This window comes from Corvus moneduloides, chromosome 17, assembly GCF_009650955.1.
Source record: "Corvus moneduloides isolate bCorMon1 chromosome 17, bCorMon1.pri, whole genome shotgun sequence".
Taxonomy (NCBI): Eukaryota; Metazoa; Chordata; class Aves; order Passeriformes; family Corvidae; genus Corvus; species Corvus moneduloides.
In genome coordinates this window covers 8,145,905-8,158,356 of record NC_045492.1, presented here as the reverse complement: position 1 = coordinate 8,158,356, position 12,452 = coordinate 8,145,905, and the positions used below count along the sequence as shown (strand labels likewise).

Sequence of the window (12,452 nt, the reverse complement as noted above, 5' to 3'; positions counted from 1 at the left end):
TAAGGGGCAATGGTTTTAAACTGAAACAAGGAAGGGTTAGATTAAATTTTGGGGAGAAATTCTTCACTCAGAGGGTGCTGAAGCACTGGCACAGGGTGCCCAGAGAAGCTGTGGCTGCCCCCCCTGGAGGTGTTCAAGGCCAGGTTGGACAGGGCTTGGAGCAACCTGGGACAGTGGAAGGTGTCCCTGCCCATGGCAGGGGGTGGGACTTTAATGTCCCTTCCAACCCAAACCAGTCCATGACTCTCTGATATCAAATATCTCTATCACATTTTGCCCAATATGAACTACAAGCCACGGCAGCCTCATGTCAGTCCCCGAGATTATATCTGCTGTTTGCAGCCTCACTGTTACCATGCAGTCAATTATTTCTTTGGTAGTAACAAAAAGAAGAGGAAAAAGCCTCCCAGCAAAGTGGCACCAGACTTTACAGCACTTGTCCCAGCTATGACACATCTGGAGGACTGAAACACAGGAACAAGGAAAGGCAGAGCTGCAAGAGCTCTTGTGAAGCACAGCTGCGCTTGTGAGTAAAATCCTGTCAAGTGGCTGATGAGTTCCCTGAATTCCTGCTTCCTCTTGCACAGATGACAAGGAAATGTCTCCTGGGCATACCCGGACATGGGTGACACACGTGGTCATTACCAAGTGTTTTGTAGGGGAACCAAGTACATTTATTTCTTCATAGCATCCCACACCTTTCTTGTTATTAGCAGGAGACATGAAGGCACACGAGGCATCATTTCTCCACTCGGGTTTCAGTTTGCTTCTTCACTAATCTACAATTTTTAAGTCATTTGACTTGCAGATGAATCCCAACTGTTCTTTTCACAGCTTGCAAATAACTGGTAAAACGAAACTGGTTTGTTTATTTCAAAAGGGAGATAGTAAATTGTTCTTAAAAAAAAAGAAATCTTTGGGAGAAGATTGCCAGCTCAAGAGGCCTAAAAAGATGGTCAGCTACATCAGTCCACTGCACAGCTTCTCTGCAGTGTGGGAGTCCATCATTAGAATCACAGAGTGGTTTGGGTTGGAAGGGACCTTAAAGCTCATCTCATCCCAAACCCCCACCATGGGCAGGGACACCTTCCACTATCCCAGGTTGCTCCAAGCCCCATCCAACCTGGCCTTGGACGCTTCCAGAGATGGGGCAACCACAGCTTCTCTGGGCAACTCTGGCCTCCCCACCCTCACAGGGAAGAATTCCTTCCCAATATCCCATCTAACCTCTGGCAGTGGGAAGCCACTGAAAGAAAAGGTGCAGACTGCAAAGTAGGCTCAGGCAGTAGGATTTTGGTTCTGGAGACATTAACTGAAATATCATAAATGGAAGGGGAGAGGAAAAGTCACTTTATCTCCCAACAGACAGTGCTTTGCCAAAGGCAATTTTAACTGTAACATTTAATTGTGAAATCTTCAATTATTTGCCCATATTACAGATAGTCCAAATGAGAATAAATCAGTCTTCCTGAAAAATCTGCGTGAATAAATGATACATTTAAACACTAGGAAGCAGCAACAGAACATCTGGAGAGAAACTACATGCCAAAACAGCATATCCTGGCGCAGTCTCTGAGAGTCTTCCCCAACACACTGAATCACCCAACATGCTCCAGCACTAATCCCCCTAATCCCCCTCTAGCTGTAGGGAATTCTGTCTGCTCTGCTCCTCCAAAATCTTCTAAAAGCTTCCAGAATTATTCACCACCTCTCCCTGCCACTCTTTGCTCAAATAACAAATTGGACAAGATCACAATTTGCAAACCCTGCGCTGCAAATGACGCTCTGAGTCACTTCCTTGGGGGGCACAATATGCACCAAAGGGCTTTTGAGCTGAAAAAACAGTGAGTAACTTATTAGGAAAGAAACCAGGAGTTTTAAGTGCAGCCCTGTCAGAGGTGACAAAGCCCAATCCCATCTGATGAGAGTTCCGAGCTCGGATACAGTTGCTCATTTCCTGCTGGTAAAGGTACCTCTATCCCAAACACATGGATGGGGCTGACTGTCCAACCTCCCAGGGCATGAGTGGGAATGTGGATGGATGTGGTAGGAGATGGCTCCTCTGTGATTGGTTTCAGAGAAACCCAGGATAATCTTCCTGTTTGCAATCCTGTGCTTCCCTCTCAGCTGCATGACCAGCACAGCTCTGCCTCATCACTGGAGAAGCATCTCTGCATCAGCCCAAGTCTACAAGGGGGTAGGGGAGGCTTGGACATTAGGGAAAACTTCTCCATGGAAAGGGTAGTAAAGCATTGGAACAGGCTGCCCAGGGAAGTGATGGAGTCACCATCCCTGGAAGTGTTCAAAAAACGTGGATGTGACACCTCAGAACGTGGTTCAATGGTGAACACAGTAGTGGTGCTGAGCTGATGGTTGGACTTGATGGTCTTTAAGGTCTCTTCCAACATTAATGACTCTATGACTCTGTATTTCACTCCTCATTAACCAAACAACATCTGAATCACATAATGAGCCACTTAACGCTCCTGTACACCAAGAACATTAAGCACTACATAGGTATGTCTGTCATAAGTAAGATTAATCAGGGAAATGGCAAATGTGGAAATCATTAATAACAAATGACCCACGACTCAATTCCTCAAACATGGTTTTGCATGGGATATCTAAATAGAAGAGAAAGAACACTTCCAGTTGGAAGGGACCTACAGTGATCCCATAGTCCAAGTGCCTGACCACTTCAGGGCTGAAGAGAAGTTATGGCATTATAATATTAAAGGGCTTTGGGGCCTCTCTAGGAAGCCTCTTTCAGTGCTTGATCACCCTCTTGGTATAGAAATGTCTTCTAACATCCAGTCTGAGCCTCACTGATAAAAGCTTTGGACAATTCCCATGAATCCTGATATTAAATCCCAGGGAGAAGAACCCAGCACCTTCCTCTCTGTGTCCCTCCCTCAGGAAGCTGCAGAGATCCACGAGCTCACCCCTCAGCCTCCTTTCTCCAAAGCAGACAAGCCCAGAGTCCTCAGCCACCCCTCCCAGGAGGTGCTTCCAGCCCTTCCCCCTCCTCTGGACACTCTCAAGCACCTGAACCTGAAACACAATCTAATCTGGCAGGTCAGACTATTTTAATCTCTGGTCTGAGAAATGTACAATCAGATAAAGGAGTGATTAATAAAAAAATTAGGCTGAGCAAGTTCATTATCTGTGAGCTATGAAGACACACACTAACTTGAGGATTAAGAAGAAATCCAGACTGCAAAATGACCAATTTCAAGACAAAAACAAGAAAAGGGCAGTACAATTGCTCAATATACAACAGTTCTAATTTTATGGACTCTTAAACTGATGAAACAAGTTCTATCTTACTGGCAAAAGGAGAGAGTTTTTCCCCCTTTATAAGGTCAGCATTCATTAGCTGAGATAACATAACCATGCTGTGGGATGCTAAAATGCTTGTCTAACCAAAAAAACTCCCCAGGGACCTCACTCTGTCCTAAATCAATTCAAGTCTCAAGTGACAAAGATTATGAACACATATGTGTAAAATTCTTGTCATGACTTTTGTTGGAGCCCTTTCTGCAGTGGAGGATGCTGCCTGTTAGATGTTCATCCCCTTCACACTTTGGAACAAAAGGAATAATTACATATTCAGCAGTAAATGTGACTGTCCCATCTGCAGCAAACATGAGATGCCTTCTTTGATTCTTACGTATGTTCCTTATAATCCCATACTTTTGGATTTTAACATTTTTAAAGAAATATGACAGCAGACTGAGAAGAAGACAATTCAGTTGAACAGCTATTCTGAATTCCAAGGGATGTGTCTGAGACATCAGTCTGGACATTATGGAATGAATCCAGAGGAGGCTACGGAGTTAATCATAGGGCTGGAGCAGCTGTGCTCTGGAGCCAGGCTGAAAGAGCTGAGCATGTTCAGCCTGGAGGAGAGAAGGCTCTGGGGAGACCTCAGAGCCCCTTCCAGTGCCTAAAGGGACTCTGAGAGAGATGGAGAGGGGCTTTGGACAAGGGCTTGGAGTGACAGAACAAGGGGGAGTAGCCTTAAGATAAAGGAGAGCAGGTTTAGATGGGATATTGGGAAGGAATTCTTCCCTGTGAGAGTGGTGGGGCCCTGGCACAGGGTGCCCAGAGAAGCTGTGGCTGCCCCATCCCTGGAAGTGTTCAAGGCCAGGTTGGACGGGGCTTGGAGCAACCTGGGGTTGTGGAAGGTGTCCCTGCCCATGGCAGGGGGTTTGGGATGAGATGAGCTTTAAGGTCCCTTCCAACCCAAACCACCCTGATCCTATGCTTATTCTGTATTCCTCTCAGACCAAGTCTGTCTTGGCTGTTATATTTTATTTGGATGTCAGTACAATGTTTTCTATGCTTAGCTGACAATTCAGTGTCTTCTTCCTGAGAAAAAGACCTTTCTCTGGAACTTGGAATAACTGATTATTTTGTACTTGCTCATAGGCTGACAAGTTGAAGAAGCTTCTTTTCCTTCTCTACTGTTTTTGGATATTCCTGAACTCAATTGATCAGTGGCCTTCTCATCACATATGAATGTTTAGAAACCCCTCAGCTCTTGCATTAATCTGGTTTTGAAAGTCTTTTAACACCTGGCTGCTGAATTAAATGTTGGGTAAGATGCTCCCAAACCCAGGCACCCTGGGACCAGCTACATCCTCTTACCTAAAGAATTTCAACCACCAATTTACTCAGCTGGGAAAACCAACAGACAGGATGACACAGGAGATCTTTGAGCAGGAATTCGGAATCACAGATTCACAGAATCATTTTGTTGGGAAAGACCCTAAATGTCACAGAGTCCAAAGGTTGACCCAGTACTGCCAAGTCCACCTCTCAACCACGTCCTTAAATGCCACATCTACACATCTTAAATCCCTCCAGGAATGGTGACTCAACCATTTCCCTGGGCAGCCTGTTCCTTTTTTGCCTCATTCTCATGACAGAGCTTTACAGTAGGATTTTGAGGGGGAAAATTTATGAAACTAAGCAAGAAAAAAATTTAAAATAAAGTTTACAATATTAAAAAAACAACACAGTTTTTCAAGTTGACTCCATGGCTTGCTGCCTTTGTAATTTTAGACCAGAAAACACATGGAGGCAGCTCAGAAAGATGCAAAGGTGTAAAAACCCCAGATTAGGATAGAGATCTGCCTCCAACCACATTGCAAACCATGGGAAATAATGGAACAAGTGGTAAATCTTCCATCAGCATTTGGGTGTTCTTTCTGGAAACAGAAGAATTCTGATTCCAGGCTTGTTCACATCATTCTCCTGAAAAGCACAAAACTCCCCAGCACTTTTGGAAAAAACCAAACCAATGAACAGGAGAACCTTTAAGAACTGCTCCCAGCATGTTTTGCAGCAAGTGAAGTCGCATAATGGGCACTTAAAAGGCACATCATCCTCAGATTTGCAGTTAGAGCAGTGGAATCTTCCTAAAACAGAGGGGAAGGTGGGGACAGGGGAAGAGAGAAAGAGAGGGAGGAAATGACTAAATTCCTGTAATCACCTGCGAAATCCTCATGTATCCACACTTCCAGTGCAGCCCAGAAAACAATGACCATGAGTGTAATGAACTACTTCAACAGTGCCCTGCCACATCATTTCTTTCAAGTGACCTCACAGTCTCTTGGTGCTTCAGATCCCAGTAGGAACTCGGGTTACATCCTTCCTTTACAAGGAAGTTGTCAAGAAAAAAATCCCTAAGTTCTCAGGAAACTATTACAGCATTGTGACGAAGACAATGAAGCACTTTGAGAGCACATGCAAGGCACCGAAAGTACAGATTCAACTCAGCAAACCACACTAAGGACACTGCACCTGAGCAAATACAGGCACGGACCTGTGGTTTCATACACCATCAGTCTTGGTCTCATTTCTGTAACTTATCTTTATTCCCCAGTATTAGAAAATTACATCCCAAACCTCCCATGTACCTACCACACTCTGGTTCCATCTCTAGGGGAAAGATGGGCACAACTCCACAGTCTGTGGGTGCTCTCATGTTACTGATTTCTTTGGACACTTCAGTCTTTGGCAACTCAAGTTCACTTTTCTGGCTAAAGCAGAAGGAGGAAATCTTACTCTGAATTTTCTCTGGTGCCCCACTCTTAGAAGGGACTGCATCTGGAGAGAAAAAGAGAAAACCAGTGTATAAACCTGCATCATGCAGAACACAACACACAGACTCTGCAAGAGACAGCCAGCAGTAAATTCACTCTGTTGTCATTGCGTAAGAAGAAAAACAAATTTGAAGAACTACTTTTTATGTCACACTGCTTGGCAATAGAGGTTTCTGATAGATACTAAAAATTTCAATATTACTGAAAGAGGCCCTTTATATTGAAATAGTTCTATTGAAATTCTTCCTACAGAGTGGACCCTGATCCATGTCCACTCCCACCCCACTTAGCTGGAAAAATTCAGCCTTCCCCCTTAACACACTTGGCAGCTTAAACATGGCAGAAGGATAACTATTTCTTCCTTGTTTCCTTCCACTTCTCTATCTCATGTTACCTTTTATCTTACTCCTGTTTGAGTTGGGTTTTTTTTAACCCAATTTAGAGATAACCAATGGCTTTGATTCTCCTTACAGGTCTCAGGTCCAGGGAGGCCCTAGCCCAGGAGAGGGATTTTCCACAGGGGTGGGGAGTGATAGGACAAGGGCAAATGGCCTTAAACTAAAGGAGAGCAGGTTTAAATTAGAGATTAGGGGGAAATTCTTCCCTGTGAGGGTGGGGAGGCCCTGGCACAGATTGCCCAGAGAAGCTGTGGCTGCCAAGTGTTCAAGGCCAGGTTGGACAGGGCTTGGAGCAACCTGGTCTAAGGAAGGTGCCCCTGCCCATGGCAGGGGGTGGAACAAGGTGAGCTTTAATGTCCCTTCCAACTCAAGCCAGTCTATGATTCTAAGGCTGTTGTGCACTACTCATCATAATTATAAATAAGATTCTAAACTTCAGACAGCTGTTCATTCCCCACCTTGTACGTGGCTGATCCCTTTTGTGCAGCTCTTCAAGCTCTGGGGTTTCCCTTCACTTTGCTCCAACTGTTGTGGTTGCTTCTCTCCATCGCCACAGACCATTCCAGTCAAATCCTTACACAGCTCTCTGAACTGCTCTTTGTGGTGAGGACGCACAAACATGTAAAACCCTGGCCGAAAGAAAATACAGTCAAATGCATAGGAAAATCACTGCCTGACCATGGAAGAGTCCTTGCTTTGGAGGGAAGAAATTCTTTGGAAGCTGAATAATATCAGCCAGATTCCTCAGAGTATCCTTGGCTTAGTGGAACACTTGACGTTTTCATGATTTTTATAATTACAGGGTTTTCCTTGCCAGAAGGCAGATGAGTATTTAGTATTGAAAATAACCTCAATTTATCTTGAAATTCTTCCACTCTCTACAGCTCAGAATAAACAACCTGCCCCAGCCCTTCACCTGACAAGTGATCTAAGCAGATCAGCTATACACACAATATCCAGAAAGACTCTCAGGAAGTTTCTTGTTACTGTTTGGTTGACAAGGATTCACAACACACATACAGAAATTCTAAAAAACCCCAATTATGACTTACTGCCAAGCACAGACAATTCTACCACGAAGTTGTCTGAGGTCAAAACATTTGCTCAGTAGAGACAGTGACTGAAAGAATGCTCAGGGGGAGGTTATGACTCAGTGCCACACAGTTCATTTCCCTCCCACTCTCCACTTTGCCAAGACTAACCTAACTAGTCAATGCACCAGAAAAAGGGTATTCTCCCACAATTTGCAGACTATGGTATCTGTTCAAGGTCAGTGGAATATTTGTTGTTATATGCTAAAGATAACAAACAAAATTCCATCAGCATTCCTCAGGATACACCAAATGCATCATTTCCGGCAGCAAAGTCACCCCAGAGACAGGGAGAAGGTGGAACTGAGGTGTCATGTCACACAAGTTGTCACCATTGACGCAATCAGGACCAGCATATAATGCCTCCTCTTCTTCTTGTTTTAAACAATTAAGGCCAATTTCAAATTTTTAAAACCTGTAGCTCCCTAAATCCTTCCATCACTAAACCCATAAAAGGAAAATAAAACAAAACAAAGCACTTCTGAGAAAATAAATTATGACATAGTTCCATAACTATTTCCAGGTGAAGCTCTGTAGAAGAATAGTGAATCAAAAGTCTGATTGTTTATCCTGAGACCTGGAAGTGATCTAAGAACTTTTCACCACTATAGCAATCACTGGTCACGGGAATAAAATTGAGTCAGTTCAATAGTCAGCACTGTCCTTTCTAAAGAGCAATTGTAGTAATTGAGGAGAAAAAACAGTCATGGAAGCATGATTGAAGTTAGCCAGGATGAAGATAAGGACTGGAATTACTGAGATCTTGTGTAATGTTTTTAATGGACAATTTCTAACAGAGATAACACTTTATAACCTTGACATTTTTTGCTCTCTGAATGGCATTCAGTGAACACATTGTTCCTGCTGCTCCATTGATCTGGGTTGCTAAACCAGGTGAGACCTCACATGCGATCACAGCACCCACACTTTCCTTTCAAATAAATAAAAGTGATTTTAAAAAAAAATCCCTTACTCTGTAGGAGATGGAAGTCCTGCGGCCTCTCCGTGGTGAGGGCTGCTATCACCGACACCATGGCATCGTAATTATCCGTCTTCTTGTAAGCCAGCAGAGCCTCGTAGAACTGGCTGTAGGTGCTTTTGTCCAAAGCCCTCTGCACATCATTGAGATAGGCAGTCCTGAGGGCCTGGTGATGCTCTCTCCTGGAGCCTGGAGCCTTTTCAGCCTCTTTCCTTGGAGCTGCACTGGCATTCTGCCCTGAGAGACAAAATGCATGAGCAGGGCTTGATGAGGAACAGAGACAAACAGGTCACCCCATCATATCCACTTCTCATCTCATCTGAAGGGAATTCCTGAACTACTTCGAAGTGGTAAAGCCAACCCCACCTACCCGTGCACCTCCCTCTGGCATGGCCAGACCTGCTCCTGGAAATGGCAACAGAGCAAAATAATTCTGAAGATCACTTACAGCATCTTCTGGAGTTTCTTGATCATTTAAAATGGAGAAATGTGTCAGAAGGTCACTAGGGATTGAGCAAAAGGGGCATGGAGGTCAGCAATAAATCAGGTTTTGTGCTCCACTGAAGGAGTAGAAGCATCTTAAACAGATGGGTTAACCAACTCTGCTGGCCTGAAATGGGCAATTTCAAGGTACAGATTCCTCACCCCTTAACAATAAGAGCAGACAAAGGGGGGGGGGTTGTTTCCCAACAGGAAAACAATGTCCAGATATACTATCTAACCTGAAATAACACTCAAAAGAGCACAAGAGCAATGTAGGAGGTCAGCAAAAGGTAGAAGCTTGGAACATCCTGCTAAACGCCAAGTGAACTTCATTTACAATGTAACTCTCTGATTGCTGTTATGTTTGAGGAAAAAAAAGGTCTGGTTTGCATATTACAGGCATGCAAATATGGATGAAGGATATGATAAGAAACTGATTTATATTAACCTGCCATATCTTTTGGTATCTGGACCTTTAAAAGTTCTTTATTGGATGATAAAGAGAATTAAGTTTCAAAACATAGGCTTCATTCAATTTGCTGGAGGAGGAAAAACTTGGGTGTGAATTTTATAATCAATATCTTTTATTGCATATCCTAGAGCTTTCTCATATTTCCACAGAAGCATTCTCTTCCTAATGAGTGAGCCACAGAAATAACATATCCATTTATTCCTATTCTTTGCTCAATTACTTTTAGTAGAAACAAGTTTCTGTGAAACCATTCCAATGGTTCTGGGACAAGATAATTGCTAAAGATTCTGCTTTATTCAAATATTCTTAAAATACAAAAGAAAATGGAAAAACAAATCAAAAGAAACAATATGGCTTCACACTTGAAAAGCATTTAAAGTCTTCCAGGAAACTGGCTTGTTTTTTTAAGGAGAGGATTAGCCTTTGAGTATTCTTTGTCCTCTAAAGAAAGACTTCTAAGCTGTCCAACGATCCTACTCATTTCCTTGCGAGAAACACAAAAATTCCCAGCTGTTCTCTGGAAAACTCATAATTAAATAATAAATAAGCCCATGAGTTTGAAGATAAATACTGGAGAGAGTGAGATTAGAGGGATGCACACAGAGATTACGTTTATACTCTCTGTTTCTGTAGAAAAAGCAGGCTGTCCACAGAGGGAGTGTACATATCACACCAAGAACAAAATGAAACAGCTTCTTCATACGTGAATTCACATTGATGTAATCTAAACTCACATTCCTTAACTGGCTCCCTTTCATGGACCCTGGGCAAACAGGAAGCCCAGCAGACCTGTGCTCAACTCCCACTTTTCCCAGCTCAGTCTCTAGTACAAATGTCTGGCTTCAGCTGCTTTCTTTCACACACACCTTGATTTATTGACTTTTGTGTTCTGTTTTGCACAATCCTTGCTGAAAATTCAGAATTACCACCACTCCCACCCACAGAGAGTGAGCCACTGTGCTAGGTGAGCACAAAGAACATTGGTTTGCCCCAGGAGAACTTACAGTGATGAAATAAACCAGAATAGACTGGGGCTTTATTAAACATGGAGGGTACCTGCACTATTCAGTCCTGTTGCCAAGTGGGATCCTCCTTGGTTCAGGTGGAGCCCAGGGTTCAGCTGAGCACATGAGGCCTTGGAGAATGTGCTTTTCTGATGGCTCTGTTTTTCTTCTGTTAAATCAAACCAGTCCATTAACAGTGAATTTAGGGAAGAATGAACACGGAATGGTGCATTTCAAAGTATGACATCCTGTGCTGAAAGCACCTGAGCAATCCAGAGAAGCTGTGGCTGCTCCATCCCTGGAAGTGCCCAAGGCCAGGTTGGAGGGGGCTTGGAGTAACCTGGGATAGTGGAAGGTGTCCCTGCCCATGGCAGGGGGCTGGACTGGGATGAGTTTTAAGGTCCCTTTCAACCCAAACCAGTCTGGGATTCCACACAGATTTATTTCTCTGATGATGAGCTAACACCCCACTTTTTTAGAACTTTACTGCTCCAGATTTCACAAGCTCTGTGAGGACACAAATCACCCTCTATTCACAATTCTGGTGGCACTAAGTGGGCAGCAAAGACGACACACACGCAGAGTTGTTGAATTCCCCAGACTAAATGATTTAAACATCAGTAAAATCCCCTTTTGAAACAAAATAACATCATTATTAACCCTGCAGTAACCAGTGCTCAGGCATCTGCACAGCTCAAGGGAAGGCAAAAGGATCATGAAGAGCAGAGACTTAGCTCAGTATTGATTAAATGGAATTTCCTTGCATTTCTACATGTCAGACACATCCTGCTCCATGACTGGGTGAAAAAGGACATTTCTCCTTCAAATGATACAACTGAACCAAGCTCCTCACCCGTTCTCTTGGCCAGGATCTCCCTCTCCTCCCGTGGGAGGCTGTGCTCAGGTTTGTAGCCACAGCCCACTCCAGTCAGATTGCAGCACGCTTCATCAAACTGCTTTTTATGCTGGGGTCGAACAAACTGGTAAAAATCTTGCATCAGAGAGAGGGAAAAGGGGGGAAAAAAAGGAAAGAAAGAAAAAAAATCAATCCACAACAGGCAGTAAATGCTACCAAAACCTGCAACGGCAGAACTTGAAGGTTCGATAAAAAGGTGCAACTAAATAAATTAAAATCTAGGTCTTTTTACCTAATATTTATACAATAAGCACACTTACAAATTACACAAAGATCAGCCATCATGCAAACACTGAGCATTAATATCACCAGTAAGTAAAAACTGTCATTTTTTCCACTGTAAATACAAATTAACTCACCTCTCAGTGAAGCTGGCTTTGAGGTGCCTCATAAATCATGAAATCCAAGTAACTCCTAGGCTGATACTTTAAATAACCGATTAACTGTTAACTTTACACCTCATGTTACTTACTTACCACAAGATGCTGGCCAAGCCTAAACATCAAATCAACTTTAGGTTTCAGGTGCCTGACAGTTTTCAAAACTAGACTTAGACCTTGATTTGATGATCAAATATTTTCTTATTTATGTAGATAGTTGAAAATTGGGAAACAAACTGAGCTTCCCATTCTTTAACCTTAGAATTTACCTGAAGCAATTTACAAGATGCATAACTTGGCTTTTATTATTTCAATCGATGAAAGAGTCACAGAGAAATCCGTCCATTTGTTCACAAGTTGTGAGAGAAATGAAAAATCACACAGAAAATACTGTTAAACTAGAAAAAAATCTTGGTGGGAATTCAGTTCCTGTCAGTACCACTGTTAAAAGCCACTAAGAAACCAGCTAATGCAGTAACTATCCATGTTTGCCCAGACCCTTTGTTTTATACTCACAATTATTTAAACAGAAAATTTCTCTGTATATTCTGTCTATTTACTGCTTTAGCACAGAACCCTTACCAAGGCATCTCTCCTACTCACACACCACGCTCTTGGT

General features: G+C 43.1%; 1 protein-coding gene across 4 annotated transcripts in view; it reads right to left on the bottom strand.

The window, feature by feature from the left end:
• RTEL1 (regulator of telomere elongation helicase 1) overlaps window positions 1-12,452 on the bottom strand; it is a 45,682-nt gene that overhangs the window by 1,370 nt on the left and 31,860 nt on the right. For 2 of the 4 annotated variants that reach the window (XM_032127202.1, XM_032127203.1), the window contains exons 30-35: window positions 11,391-11,528; window positions 10,590-10,706; window positions 8,573-8,815; window positions 6,967-7,137; window positions 5,929-6,114; window positions 5,320-5,423 (exon numbers count right to left, since the gene is read on the bottom strand). In XM_032127202.1, the coding sequence (XP_031983093.1) occupies window positions 5,320-5,423; window positions 5,929-6,114; window positions 6,967-7,137; window positions 8,573-8,815; window positions 10,590-10,706; window positions 11,391-11,528 (959 nt within the window). The remainder of the gene's footprint in view (window positions 1-5,319; window positions 5,424-5,928; window positions 6,115-6,966; window positions 7,138-8,572; window positions 8,816-10,589; window positions 10,707-11,390; window positions 11,529-12,452) is intronic. The other 2 variants (XM_032127204.1, XM_032127205.1) reach the window with 2 other exon arrangements.